The 16693-nt window shown below is 46.6% G+C and overlaps 1 protein-coding gene across 1 annotated transcript in view; it reads left to right on the top strand.

Moving 5' to 3' along the window:
• The window catches only part of LOC143291059 (phosphatidate phosphatase LPIN1-like), a 37579-nt gene that overhangs the window by 16663 nt on the left and 4223 nt on the right, over positions 1-16693 (top strand). The window contains exons 8-15 of the mRNA XM_076600645.1: positions 3750-3819; positions 4912-5133; positions 5877-5965; positions 8110-8755; positions 9664-9812; positions 10377-10616; positions 12456-12564; positions 16177-16280. Coding sequence (XP_076456760.1) covers positions 3750-3819; positions 4912-5133; positions 5877-5965; positions 8110-8755; positions 9664-9812; positions 10377-10616; positions 12456-12564; positions 16177-16280 — 1629 coding nt within the window. The remainder of the gene's footprint in view (positions 1-3749; positions 3820-4911; positions 5134-5876; positions 5966-8109; positions 8756-9663; positions 9813-10376; positions 10617-12455; positions 12565-16176; positions 16281-16693) is intronic.

Here is a 16693-nt window from a genome sequence, read left to right as displayed (position 1 = left end):
ATGATATAACACAGACACACACAGCTGCCAGCCACAGTTGACATAAAACATGTATGATATAACAGACACACACAGCAGCCAGCAACAGTTGACGTAAAACATGTATGATATAACAGACACACACAGCAGCCAGCAACAGTTGACGTAAAACATGTATGATATAACACAGACACACACAGCAGCCAGCAACAGTTGACGTAAAACATGTATGATATAACAAACACACACAGCAGCCAGCAACAGTTGACGTAAAACATGTATGATATAACACAGACACACACAGCAGCCAGCAACAGTTGACGTAAAACATGTATGATATAACAGACACACACAGCAGCCAGCAACAGTTGACATAAAACATGTATGATATAACACAGACACACACAGCAGCCAGCCACAGTTGACGTAAAACATGTATGATATAACACAGACACACTCACAGCAGCCAGCAACAGTTGACGTAAAACATGTATGATATAACAGACACACACAGCAGCCAGCAACAGTTGACGTAAAACATGTATGATATAACAGACACACACAGCAGCCAGCAACAGTTGACGTAAAACATGTATGATATAACACAGACACACACAGCAGCCAGCAACAGTTGACGTAAAACATGTATGATATAACAGACACACACAGCAGCCAGCAACAGTTGACATAAAACATGTATGATATAACACAGACACACACAGCAGCCAGCAACAGTTGACGTAAAACATGTATGATATAACACAGACACACTCACAGCAGCCAGCAACAGTTGACATAAAACATGTATGATATAACACAGACACACACAGCAGCCAGCAACAGTTGACGTAAAACATGTATGATATAACACAGACACACACAGCAGCCAGCAACAGTTGACATAAAACATGTATGATATAACACAGACACACACAGCAGCCAGCAACAGTTGACATAAAACATGTATGATATAACAGACACACACAGCTGCCAGCAACAGTTGACGTAAAACATGTATGATATAACACAGACACTCACAGCAGCCAGCCACAGTTGACGTAAAACATGTATGATATAACACAGACACACACAGCAGCCAGCAACAGTTGACATAAAACATGTATGATATAACACAGACACACACAGCAGCCAGCAACAGTTGACATAAAACATGTATGATATAACACAGACACACACAGCAGCCAGCAACAGTTGACGTAAAACATGTATGATATAACACAGACACACACAGCAGCCAGCAACAGTTGACGTAAAACATGTATGATATAACACAGACACACACAGCAGCCAGCAACAGTTGACGTAAAACATGTATGATATAACAGACACACACAGCAGCCAGCAACAGTTGATGTAAAACATGTATGATATAACAGACACACACAGCAGCCAGCAACAGTTGACATAAAACATGTATGATATAACACAGACACACACAGCAGCCAGCAACAGTTGACGTAAAACATGTATGATATAACAGACACACACAGCAGCCAGCCACAGTTGACGTAAAACATGTATGATATAACACAGACACACACAGCAGCCAGCAACAGTTGACGTAAAACATGTATGATATAACAGACACACACAGCAGCCAGCAACAGTTGACGTAAAACATGTATGATATAACACAGACACACACAGCAGCCAGCAACAGTTGACGTAAAACATGTATGATATAACAGACACACACAGCAGCCAGCAACAGTTGACGTAAAACATGTATGATATAACACAGACACACACAGCTGCCAGCAACAGTTGACATAAAACATGTATGATATAACAGACACACACAGCAGCCAGCAACAGTTGACGTAAAACATGTATGATATAACAGACACACACAGCAGCCAGCAACAGTTGACATAAAACATGTATGATATAACACAGACACACACAGCAGCCAGCAACAGTTGACATAAAACATGTATGATATAACACAGACACTCACAGCAGCCAGCCACAGTTGACGTAAAACATGTATGATATAACACAGACACTCACAGCAGCCAGCAACAGTTGACGTAAAACATGTATGATATAACACAGACACACACAGCAGCCAGCAACAGTTGACGTAAAACATGTATGATATAACACAGACACACACAGCAGCCAGCAACAGTTGACGTAAAACATGTATGATATAACACAGACACACACAGCAGCCAGCAACAGTTGACATAAAACATGTATGATATAACAGACACACACAGCAGCCAGCAACAGTTGACGTAAAACATGTATGATATAACAGACACACACAGCAGCCAGCAACAGTTGACGTAAAACATGTATGATATAACACAGACACACACAGCAGCCAGCAACAGTTGACATAAAACATGTATGATATAACACAGACACACACAGCAGCCAGCAACAGTTGACATAAAACATGTATGATATAACACAGACACACACAGCTGCCAGCAACAGTTGACATAAAACATGTATGATATAACAGACACACACAGCAGCCAGCAACAGTTGACGTAAAACATGTATGATATAACACAGACACACACAGCTGCCAGCAACAGTTGACATAAAACATGTATGATATAACAGACACACACAGCAGCCAGCAACAGTTGACGTAAAACATGTATGATATAACACAGACACACACAGCTGCCAGCAACAGTTGACGTAAAACATGTATGATATAACAAACACACACAGCAGCCAGCAACAGTTGACGTAAAACATGTATGATATAACACAGACACACACAGCTGCCAGCAACAGTTGACGTAAAACATGTATGATATAACAGACACACACAGCAGCCAGCAACAGTTGACATAAAACATGTATGATATAACACAGACACACACAGCAGCCAGCAACAGTTGACGTAAAACATGTATGATATAACAGACACACACAGCTGCCAGCCACAGTTGACGTAAAACATGTATGATATAACAGACACACACAGCAGCCAGCAACAGTTGACGTAAAACATGTATGATATAACACAGACACACACAGCAGCCAGCAACAGTTGACATAAAACATGTATGATATAACACAGACACACACAGCAGCCAGCAACAGTTGACATAAAACATGTATGATATAACACAGACACACACAGCAGCCAGCAACAGTTGACATAAAACATGTATGATATAACAGACACACACAGCAGCCAGCAACAGTTGACGTAAAACATGTATGATATAACAGACACACACAGCAGCCAGCAACAGTTGACGTAAAACATGTATGATATAACAGACACACACAGCAGCCAGCAACAGTTGACATAAAACATGTATGATATAACAGACACACACAGCAGCCAGCAACAGTTGACGTAAAACATGTATGATATAACACAGACACACACAGCAGCCAGCAACAGTTGACGTAAAACATGTATGATATAACACAGACACACACAGCAGCCAGCAACAGTTGACGTAAAACATGTATAACAGACACACACAGCAGCCAGCAACAGTTGACGTAAAACATGTATGATATAACAGACACACACAGCAGAAGTGTAGCAAAGTTGCACAACTGTTGTCTGCATTTAATCCGAGACAATAGGAGACGGATGGAATCTGCTTTAGGTTTTTACCAATAATTTGCATACGTTATGAGTATAGTTTACAGCTTTGTGCAGACACGTACCACACAGACAGACATTGGCTTACACACACAAACATTAACAACACACACACTGTGTATGTATTGAGGTGTATGATGATGAGTGATGTGACTGGCAGGTACTATAACTGGGCCACAGCAGCGCCCATGGTTCTGTGTGAAATGGCCTTCAACAAATGTATGCCTGAGGTGAGTCCTCTGTTCTGTGTGTGTGTGTGTGTGACTGTGTGTGTGTCTATGTGTGTGTGTGTGCATTTGTGTGTGTGTGCAATTGTCTGTGTGTGTGCGTTTGTGTTTGTGCGGGTGTGTGTGTTCAGGTGTGCATGTGTGTGTGTGACTGTGTGTGTCTGTGTGCATGTGTGTGTTTTGTGTATGTGTGTGTGTGTGTGCAGGTGTGTGTGTTTGCATGTGGTGTATGTCTTTGTGGGTGTATGTGTGTGTATGTGTCTGGTTTTGTGCGTGTGTGTGGTTTGTGCATGCGTGTGTGCGTGTACATGTGCATGTGTGTGTGTGTGTGCATGTGTTTAGTGGGCAGAGGCCTAACAAACACAACAATATGGTGATGGCTTTCAGGCAGCAGTGGCCTAACAAACACAACAATATGGTGATGGCTTTCAGGCAGCAGTGGCCTAACAAACACAACAATATGGTGATGGCTTTCAGGCAGCAGTGGCCTAACAAACACAACAATATGGTGATGGCTTTCAGGCAGCAGAGGCCTAACAAACACAACAATATGGTGATGGCTTTCAGGCAGCAGTGGCCTAACAAACACAACAATATGATGATGGCTTTCAGGCAGCAGTGGCCTAAAAACAATATGGTGATGGCTTTCAGGCAGAAGAGGCCAAACAAACACAGCAGTATGGTGATGGCTTTCAGGCAGCAGTGGCCTAACAAACACAGCAATATGGTGATGGCTTTCAGGCAGCAGAGGCCTAAAAACAATATGGTGATGGCTTTCAGGCAGCAGTGGCCTAACAAACACAGCAATATGGTGATGGCTTTCAGGCAGCAGTGGCTTAACAAACACAGCAGTATGGTGATGGCTTTCAGGCAGCAGTGGCCTAACAAACACAACAATATGGTGATGGCTTTCAGGCAGCAGTGGCCTAACAAACACAACAATATGGTGATGGCTTTCAGGCAGCAGAGGCCTAACAAACACAACAATATGGTGATGGCTTTCAGGCAGCAGTGGCCTAACAAACACAACAATATGGTGATGGCTTTCAGGCAGCAGAGGCCTAACAAACACAACAATATGGTGATGGCTTTCAGGCAGCAGTGGCCAGTCTCATGAAGAAACACATGCCCAAAAAGACGCTGAAGAAGAAGACGTCCGGCTTGTCTTGGTGGTCGTGGCGAAGCTCCACCAATCAGAACGCAGAGGGAGGGACAGACGACACATCCAGCCCCGTGTCGTCGGCACCCCTGAGCGTGACGATTCCGGTCACGGGGGTGACGGTGACCAGCGACAACGAGGGAGCCTCCAGTAAAGTGGTCAGTGGATTTTTGTGTTCTTTGTGTTTGGTCGCTCGCTTAGTCGACGTGGCTGTGGTGAACGGGTAGATACCATGGTATTTGTATTTGGGAGGGAGGTGTTGGGGGGGGGGGGGGCGGGGGGGGGATGTTCGGGTGTTTCCCTGTTGGCAATCTGGCAATTTTATTGTTGTTTTTCCTCTAATTCTCTTTTGTTTCAATATTAAGACATGTATTTAGTTAAGTGGACCCCACTCGATGACTTTTTGCACAAATGCGTGCAAGCACGCACACTCACATGTGTACACACAGGCCTGCACACATATGTACACACACATACATTACACAATCACATGCATGCGCACATGCATGCACACACACACACACACATCAGTGCACACACACACTTGCACTCACACATGCGCACACACATACACCACACACAGACAGACATACACACACATAGATGCAGACACACACACACACACCACACACACACACACACACACACACACACAGATGCATACACAGAGATGCACACACACACACACACACACACACACACACACACACACACACACACACACACACACACACACACACACACACACACACACACACACACACACACACACACACACACACACACACATAGATGCACACACACACACACACACACACACACACACACAGAGTATGAGGTACGCATGATGAGAGAGGGACTAACAATAACGTGAGTGATGGTCAAGGTGTGTGTGTGACAGAGTGAGGCCAGCCTGAGTCCGCTGGTCAGCCCAGCCACCAGCCCCCCCACCAGTGCTCACGGCACCCCCAAAAAGTTCACCCAGCGCAGGTAAGCTGACGCATTCCCCGTTTTACCCACTATCACAGGTAAGCTGACGCATTCCCCGTTTTACCCACTATCACAGGTAAGCTGACGCATTCCCCGTTTTACCCACTACCACAAGTAGGCTGACACATTCCCCGTTTTACCCACTACCACAAGTAAGCTGACACATTCCCCGTTTTACCCACTATCACAAGTAAGCTGACACATTCCCTGTTTTACCCACTACCACAAGTAGGCTGACACATTCCCCGTTTTACCCACTACCACAAGTAGGCTGACACATTCCCCGTTTTACCCACTACCACAGGTAAGCTGACACATTCCCCGTTTTACCCACTACCACAGGTAAGCTGACACATTCCCTGTTTTACCCACTATCACAAGTAAGCTGACACATTCCCCGTTTTACCCACTATCACAGGTAAGCTGACACATTCCCCGTTTTACCCACTACCACAGGTAAGCTGACACATTCCCCGTTTTACTCACTATCACAAGTAAGCTGACACATTCCCCATTTTACCCACTACCACAGGTAAGCTGACACATTCCCCATTTTACCCACTATCACAGGTAAGCTGACGCATTCCCCGTTTTACCCACTGTCACAGGTATGACGCATTCCCCGTTTTACCCACTGTCACAGGTATGACGCATTCCCTGTTTTACCCACTATCACAGATATGACGCATTCCCCGTTTTACTCACTATCACAGGTATGACGCATTCCCCATTTTACCCACTATCACAGGTAAGCTGACTCATTCCCTGTTTTACCCACTATCACAGATATGACGCATTCCCCGTTTTACTCACTATCACAGGTATGACGCATTCCCCATTTTACCCACTATCACAGGTAAGCTGACGCATTCCCCGTTTTACCCACTATCACAGGTAAGCTGACTCATTCCCTGTTTTACCTACTACCACAGGTAAGCTGACTCGTTCCCTGTTTTACCCACTACCACAGGTAAGCTGACGCATTTCCTGTTTTACCCACTATCACAGGTAAGCTGACGCATTCCCCGTTTTACCCACTATCACAGGTATGACGCCTTCCCCGTTTTACCCACTGTCACAGGTATGACACATTCCCTGTTTTACCCACTATCACAGGTATGACATTCCCTGTTTTACCCACTATCACAGGTATGACACATTCCCTGTTTTACCCACTATCACAGGTATGACACATTCCCTGTTTTACCCACTATCACAGGTATGACACATTCCCTGTTTTACCCACTACCACAGGTATGACATTCCCTGTTTTACCCACTATCACAGGTATGACATTCCCTGTTTTACCCACTATCACAGGTATGACACATTCCCTGTTTTACCCACTATCACAGGTTTGACATTCCCTGTTTTACCCACTGTCACAGGTATGACACATTCCCTGTTTTACCCCCTGTCACAGGTATGACATTCCCTGTTTTACCCCCTGTCACAGGTATGACACATTCCCCGTTTTACCCACTATCACCCAGCACAAGTTAGCGAACACATCAGGCCATGCTTTTACTCCCAGAATCAGAATCGTACAGAGGTTACCTCCTAACCCAGAAGTGTGACGTTCATGCCTTGAAAAAGAAGGAAACATTTCCATGAACTTGGAATGAACTCGGCACACAAAAGAACAACCCAGTAATCTCTGTTCTATGAGCCACATCATCGCTGATCTGCAGGACCTTTTGTAGCCACATCATCGCTGATCTACATGACCTTTAGTAGCCATATCATCACTGATCTACAGGACCTTTTGTAGCCACATCATCACTGATCTACAGGACCTTTTGTAGCCACATCTTCACTGATCTACAGGACCTTTAGTAGCCATATCATCACTGATCTACAGGACCTTTTGTAGCCACATCATCACTGATCTACAGGACCTTTTGTAGCCACATCTTCACTGATCTACAGGACCTTTTACAAAGCCCTATCTTCTCAAATCTATGTGACCTTTCACAGACCCCAACTTTTAACTGGTCTACATCATCTTTTACAGAGCACCTCATGTAGACAAGACCTTTTGCACTGCAAAGCACTTGAGATAGCTGGGTGTAGAATTGCGGCTTGAAGCCCTGTAAGCAGGAAGAGGTGTGTGACAGTTGTAGTCATGATGGTTGTGTTGGCAGGCGATCGTCGCTGGGCACGGAGACAGACACGGACAACTCGGAGAAGGAAGTGACCTCGGCACCCGTGCTGTCTGCCCTGCACTCCCCGGCCTGTCCACCTCACCCCCCCTCCTCCCAGTCCATGCCCCCTCCCTCGTCCTCTGTGGCCATCCCCACCCCCTCCCCCTCCCTGGTCCTGCCCCCCTCCTCCTCCCCCCCTATGGCCATGCCCCCCCACACCCCAGCCCCCTCCCCCTCCTCCAAGAAGGCGTCGCCCTCCTCGTCCTCGGGTGTGGACCCGACCCAGCTGCGCTCCAAGACGGCCCCCATCTCCATTAGCCAGGCTGCTCACACTGCCTCCCCCCCCTCCGTCTCCCCCCCCTCCTCCTCCCAGGCCACCCCCGCTTCTCTGTCGCCGAGGACACCGCCCCATCCACCTCCCTCCTCGTCCTCCCCCTTGGCGGCGCCCTCTGGTGGTGGCGGTTCTCAGGCGATGGGCCAGGAAGCCGGGAGGACACCCCCAGGTGTGGGGAGACCGGCGGAGGAGGAGGTTGGTGGGGAGAGCTCAAGGCTGGCAGCGGCGACAGAGGCTGAGGAGGTCAAGGTCAACCTGGAGCAGGGCCGGGAGAAGTTCTTCAAGACGCTGAGGCTGACCTCGGAGCAGGTGGTAAGTTCTAGAGCTGCCCCCCCCAGCCCCCCCAAACCCCCTCACACCCCCCACCCCACCCCCCTCAAAGCTATGGGAGTGGGAGGGGGGAGGAGGGCTGTTGGGGCTAGTGACTGTGTGGTGTTTTTCTGCAGTACTCAAGCCCCCCCACCTTCCCCCTCTTTCTCACAGATACACACACACAGATGCACACATACACACACACACACACACACACACACGCACACACGGACAGACAAGAACAATAATAGAATCTTTCAGTCAGTTCTTACAGCAGTCTTTTTGTTTTTGTGTACTTTTTCTTCGACACATTTGTAGACATTGCTTCCTGACTGTGTTACCATGATAGACAGGCTGCCTCTCCATCGCTCACACAAACTTGTCATTGTGTCGCACATCAACGCATTTGAACCTTCAAAATAACCATGCACTCTAATGCATACCAGACATACATTTGCACACAAATGCACGTGTACAGGAAAGCATGTGTTAATGTTTGCCAGCATATACATACACACTCATTCATCAACAATGAGACCATCTTTGATGCCATGTGTTAACGTTTGCCAGCAGATACACGCATGCTCATTCATCAACAATGTGACCAAACGTTTAGTCATATGCATGAGACGAGAAACCGAGGTCATGTTTGCAGCACACACTTAGTGTCGCCGAAAAAGATCCCATGGCAATAAGAGTGTTGTCCCCTAGCAAAATTCTGTCAAAGAAATCCACTCTGACAGGTACACAGATTTATACGCATGCACGCCAGGCCTGACCAAGCGCGTTGGGTTCAGCTGCTGGTAAGGCGTCTGCCTAGCTGATGTGGTGTAGTGTATATATGGATTTGTCGGAAGGCAGTGACGCCTCCTTGAGAAACTGAACACTGAAAACTGAAACTGCTACAGAGCAAGCTGAACCTGCGTGAGGGGCAGAACGAGATCCGCTACTCCGTCACCACCCAGTACCAAGGCACCACACGCTGCATCTCCCACATCTACCTCTGGAACCACGACGACAAAATCGTCATCTCCGACATTGACGGCACCATCACCAAGTGAGTTCATGCTGGCCAGTTTTTCTGTGACAGAGAAAGAGAGAGAAGGATGGGGGACAGGTTAGGGGTGTTTGGGGAGGGGGATGGGGGGGGGGGGGCAGAGAAGAGGGGGGGGGGGAGAGAGAGGAGAGCGAGTGACAGGGAAGGATGCACACTCACGCACACACACATTGAACACACACATTGAACACACACACACACACACACACACACACACACACACACACACACACACACACACACACACACACACACACACACACAAAATATCACTCACTGTTGGGATGGAACTTGGGCGGGATGTAACTTGGGCAAGACACTCTCCACTATCATCAGATTCTAGCCCAGATAGTTGGGGGAGCTTGGGGGGGGGGGGGACATTGTATTATCATGCATCATTGTAAAGCACTTTGAGGGATTTTGAAGCACTATTTAAGTATACTGTTGTTATTTGTTGGGGTGGGTGTGTGTGTGTGTGGGGGGGGACATTGTATTGAACCGTATCTTATCCCACAACACTTTTGCCACAACCACAAGTTGACTCTGCGTTGCGGGGGTGTGCAGGTCGGACGTGATGGGTCAGATCCTGCCTCTGATTGGCCGCGACTGGTCGCAGTCGGGGGTGGCGCGGCTGTTCACGCGGCTGAGCACCAACGGCTACAAGTTGCTGTACCTGTCTGCGCGGGCCATCGGCCAGGCGCGACACACCAAGGAACTGCTGCGCTCCATCCGACAGGGCGACCGCGTGCTGCCTGACGGACCTCTTCTGCTCAACCCCACCTCCCTCATCAGTGCCTTCCACAGGTAATAACAACCCCACCTCCCTCATCAGCGCCTTCCACAGGTAATAACAACCCCACCTCCCTCATCAGTGCCTTCCACAGGTAATAACAACCCCACCTCCCTCATCAGCGCCTTCCACAGGTAATAACAACCCCACCTCCCTCATCAGCGCCTTCCACAGGTAATAACAACCCCACCTCCCTCATCAGCGCCTTCCACAGGTAATAACAACCCCACCTCTCTTACCAGTGCCTTCCACAGGTAATAACAACCCCACCTCTCTTACCAATGCCTTCCACAGGTAATAACAACCCCACCTCCCTCATCAGTGCCTTCCACAGGTAATAACAACCCCACCTCTCTTACCAATGCCTTCCACAGGTAATAACAACATCACCTCTCTTACCAGTGCCTTCCACAGGTAATAACAACCCCACCTCCCTCATCAGTGCCTTCCACAGGTAATAACAACCCCACCTCCCTCATCAGTGCCTTCCACAGGTAATAACAACCTCACCTCCCTCATCAGTGCCTTCCACAGGTAATAACAACCTCACCTCCCTCATCAGTGCCTTCCACAGGTAATAACAACCCCACCTCCCTCATCAGTGCCTTCCACAGGTAATAACAACCCCACCTCTCTTACCAGTGCCTTCCACAGGTAATAACAACCTCACCTCCCTCATCAGTGCCTTCCACAGGTAATAACAACCCCACCTCTCTTACCAGTGCCTTCCACAGGTAATAACAACCCCACCTCTCTTACCAGTGCCTTCCACAGGTAATAACAACCCCACCTCTCTTACCAATGCCTTCCACAGGTAATAACAACCCCACCTCCCTCATCAGTGCCTTCCACAGGTAATAACAACCTCACCTCCCTCATCAGTGCCTTCCACAGGTAATAACAACCTCACCTCCCTCATCAGTGCCTTCCACAGGTAATAACAACCCCACCTCTCTTACCAGTGCCTTCCACAGGTAATAACAACCTCACCTCCCTCATCAGTGCCTTCCACAGGTAATAACAACCTCACCTCCCTCATCAGTGCCTTCCACAGGTAATAACAACCTCACCTCCCTCATCAGTGCCTTCCACAGGTAATAACAACCCCACCTCTCTTACCAGTGCCTTCCACAGGTAATAACAACCCCACCTCTCTTACCAATGCCTTCCACAGGTAATAACAACCCCACCTCTCTTACCAGTGCCTTCCACAGGTAATAACAACCCCACCTCTCTTACCAATGCCTTCCACAGGTAATAACAGCCTAACCTCCTTCATCAGTGCCTTCCACAGGTAATAACAGCCTAACCTCCCTCATCAGTGCCTTCCACAGGTAATAACAGCCCCAGGTGATTATCAAGAACCCTAAGGTTCTCTGTGTTGTTACAGGGAGGTGATTGTCAAGGGACATGATTGTCATGAACCCTAAGGTTGACTGTTGTTACAGGGAGGTGATTGTCTAGACCTCTAAGGTTCAGTGTGTTGTTAAAGGGAGGTGATTATCAAGCCGTTGTTACAGACAGGTGATTGTCAAGACCCCTAAGGTTCACTGTTGTTACAGGGAGGTGATTGTCTAGACCCCTAAGGTTCACTGTTGTTACAGGGAGGTGATTGTCTAGACCCCTAAGGTTCACTGTTGTTACAGGGAGGTGATTGTCTAGACCCCTAAGGTTCACTGTTGTTACAGGGAGGTGATTGTCTAGACCCCTAAGGTTCACTGTTGTTACAGGGAGGTGATGTTCACTGTTGTTACAGGGAGGTGATGTTGTTACAGGGAGGTGATGTTCACTGTTGTTACAGGGAGGTGATGTTCACTGTTGTTACAGGGAGGTGATGTTCACTGTTGTTACAGGGAGGTGATTGTCAAGAACCCAGAGGAGTTCAAGATCCACTGTCTGAAGGACATTGCCAACCTTTTCCCTTCCTCTCCCTTCTACGCTGGATTTGGCAACAAAGTCAATGTAAGTGAAACAAATGAGCCATGTTCTGTGCCATTTTTGGCAACAAAGTCAATGTAAGTGAAACAAATGAGCCATGTTCTGTGCCATTTTTGGCAACAAAGTCAGTGTAAGTGAAACAAATGAGCCATGTTCTGTGCCATTTTTGGCAACAAAGTCAGTGTAAGTGAAACAAATGAGCCATGTTCTGTGCCGGTTTTTCGCAACAAAGTCAATGTAAGTGAAACAAATGAGCCACATTCTGTGCCGGTTTTGGCATCAAGATTTTTTCCTGGACATTTTCAGAAAAAAAGCTTCATAAAAAAGATGACTGACTGTCACAGAGCAGTAATGATGAGGACATAGCAGCACTCCTTACCCAACAGAGCGTTGGGCTGTCAGTCTCTCCTGACTGCTAGCAGTGAAGACATGGCTGAACTGCAGGCTGTGCCATGGGGACCGTCCCAACGCCCACTGTCCTGGAGCCCTTCCAGCTGGGGGGTGGGCAGGTCACTTTGGACAAGGCACTGTTCACCTTGATCCAGTTCTAGCCCAGACAGTCAGCACAGCAGTTGTCTCCTCTGCTGTTTTGATGGTCATCGTGAGACACTACTGTCATGCATATATAGATATATATATACCGTAAAGTTCGGTCTATTGAGCGCACTGGTATATAAGCCGCACCCACTAAATTTAGGAAAAAATTGAACTTTGTACATACATAAGCCGCACCGGCTTATAAGCCGCACTTATTTCCGGTACCGGAACACATACTGATACTACAGAAAAGCTGTCGATACTGTAGGTTATGAAATAAACACAGGCGGGAAACAACACAAAGAAAAGCAAGTGAAAATACTGCCAGTGCCACAAAAAAATAATGAATAAACACAACGAAAATAAGATCCATAATTTAGGGATAGTCAGTTCAACGTCATCCTGCTTCCTGAATCCACTAAAATCTTCGTCTTCAGTGTCCGAGTTGAAGAGAACCAGCACAGCTTCCTCCGCCATCTTGTCACTGACTTGAGCCTCGCTTTCACTTCATGAACATGAAGGTGGAGGTCGCTGCTGGTTCGTCGCTTGCACTGTCGTCTGCTAGGTCGATCGCCTTCAATTTGAAGGCTGCATCATAGGCATAATGTCGCGTTTTTGGCATGATGAGGGTGTATGCTTGAGCAGAGTAGAACTGAATGCTGATCTGAAGGCTTTAATGTATGCGGATTTGATTTATAAAACGTGAACAGTTAGCACACTATCCTGAAGCTCATCCAAAAATTCATGGACAGAAATCATGATTTTGGTGAGTTGAAGGGCAGCTAAGAATAGATGAGAACATGACACTCCTGGGATCGTTAAAATCCGCAAATAAGCCGCATCATGCAGAGGTTTAAGCTGGGGTAAAAAGTTGCGGCTTATAGACGGAACTTTATGGTATTGAGAAGTTGGCAGAATGGTTAAGACGGTCATCTGTCAATACAGTGTCTGTGAGGGTGTGGGTTTGATTCCCGCTGTCTCCCTTTCTCCCAAGTTTGACTGGAAAATTAAACCAAGCGTTTGGTCGTTTGGATGAGACGATACACCAGAGTCCCGTGTGCGGCACGCACTTGGAGCCCTGAAAGAAGAACCCATGGCAACAAAAGCGTTGTCCTCTGGCAAAATTGTGTTTGGACAAATCCATATGTGCTACAGCACATCTGTCCAGCAGATGCCTGACCAGCAGCGTAACCCAACATGCTCAGCCAGGCCTTAAGAAATAGAAGTACAAATAAATACAGTGACAAAGTTAATAGATATTGTAGAAAGGAAGTTGTTAATTTAACAAGTGGAAAAAAACCTGATAATGAAAGTAAGACATTAAAAACAGCATCGTTCTTACAAACTATAGATGACGCACTTTTGTGCATGTGAAGATTCATCAGCTGGTAGTCAGAAATGGTATGTTTAACTGTAACATCACTTAAACAGATGTTCTTGTTACTAGGGCACTGTTCAGTCCATAATGAATTAGATGTTATTTACTAAGAATTGAATAATGGTCTGAAAATAAAACAAGTCTGTGAATTGGTCCAGAGCCTGAGATTGTACTGACAAGGTTTTAAAGTTGAATTTCAACACTTTTAAGTCTCTTTTGATTATATTACAAATTTTGTTGTATGACAGAGGGTGATGTGTAACCTGCATGTGACATTGTAACAGGATGTCATGGCCTACAGAGCAGAGGGTGATGTGCTTTAACCTTTAACCTGCATGTGACATTGTGACAGGATGTCATGGCCTACAGTGCATGTGACATTGTAACAGGATGTCATGGCCTACAGTGCATGTGACATTGTAACAGGATGTCATGGCCTACAGAGCATGTTACATTGTAACAGGATGTCATGGCCTACAGAGCATGTTACATTGTAACAGGATGTCATGGCCTACAGTGCATGTTACATTGTAACAGGATGTCATGGCCTACAGAGCATGTTACATTGTAACAGGATGTCATGGCCTACAGTGCATGTTATATTGTAACAGGATGTCATGGCCTACAGTGCATGTTACATTGTAACAGGATGTCATGGCCTACAGTGCATGTTACATTGTAACAGGATGTCATGGCCTACAGTGCATGTTACATTGTAACAGGATGTCATGGCCTACAGTGCATGTTACATTGTAACAGGATGTCATGGCCTACAGTGCATGTTACATTGTAACAGGATGTCATGGCCTACAGAGCATGTTACATTGTAACAGGATGTCATGGCCTACAGTGCATGTTACATTGTAACAGGATGTCATGGCCTACAGTGCATGTTACATTGTAACAGGATGTCATGGCCTACAGAGCATGTTACATTGTAACAGGATGTCATGGCCTACAGTGCATGTTACATTGTAACAGGATGTCATGGCCTACAGAGCATGTTACATTGTAACAGGATGTCATGGCCTACAGTGCATGTTACATTGTAACAGGATGTCATGGCCTACAGTGCATGTGACATTGTAACAGGATGTCATGGCCTACAGTGCATGTGACATTGTAACAGGATGTCATGGCCTACAGTGCATGTGACATTGTAACAGGATGTCATGGCCTACAGTGCATGTTACATTGTAACAGGATGTCATCGCCTACAGTGCATGTGACATTGTAACAGGATGTCATGGCCTACAGTGCATGTGACATTGTAACAGGATGTCATGGCCTACAGTGCATGTGACATTGTAACAGGATGTCATTGCCTACAGTGCATGTTACATTGTAACAGGATGTCGTGGCCTACAGAGCATGTTACATTGTAACAGGATGTCGTGGCCTACAGAGCATGTTACATTGTAACAGGATGTCATGGCCTACAGTGCATGTTACATTGTAACAGGATGTCATGGCCTACAGAGCATGTTACATTGTAACAGGATGTCGTGGCCTACAGAGCATGTTACATTGTAACAGGATGTCATGGCCTACAGAGCATGTTACATTGTAACAGGATGTCATGGCCTACAGTGCATGTTACATTGTAACAGGATGTCATGGCCTACAGTGCATGTTACATTGTAACAGGATGTCATGGCCTACAGTGCATGTTACATTGTAACAGGATGTCATCGCCTACAGTGCATGTTACATTGTAACAGGATGTCATCGCCTACAGAGCACTGCAGATCCCCAGCTTCCGAATCTTCACCATCAACCCTCAGGGTCAGCTCCGCCACGAGTTCTCTCACACCTTCCTGTCGTCGTAAGTTGTGTGTGTGTGTGTGTGTGTGCATGTATGGTGTATATTACTCTGTGATTGTGTGTGTGTGTGTGTGTGTTTATACAAATGTGACTCTGTGCATGTGTATCACTGTGTGTGTGTGTGTGTGTGTGTGTGTGTGTGTGTGCATGTATGGTGTATAGTACTCTGTGATTGTGTGTGTGAGAGAGAGAGAGGGAGAGAGAGGGAGAGAGAATGTGCAGTTTGACATGGGGCATGTGCTGCAAAATAAGTTTGGAGCAACAGGAAATGGGGTGAGAGTAGTTCTGAGTATGTCCTGTGTGTTCAATCGGTGTTAGCGTGAATATGTGAGGGTGCCTGAAAGAGTGTGGATGACACGCATGGATACAGGTGATTTTTTGTTGTTGTTGTTGCTTTGTTTGCTGTTGAGAGTG

This window comes from Babylonia areolata, chromosome 16 (assembly GCF_041734735.1).
Source record: "Babylonia areolata isolate BAREFJ2019XMU chromosome 16, ASM4173473v1, whole genome shotgun sequence".
NCBI classification, from domain to species: domain Eukaryota; kingdom Metazoa; phylum Mollusca; class Gastropoda; order Neogastropoda; family Buccinidae; genus Babylonia; species Babylonia areolata.
Note: the sequence above shows the minus strand (reverse complement) of the source record. Positions and strands in the feature narration are given on the sequence as shown.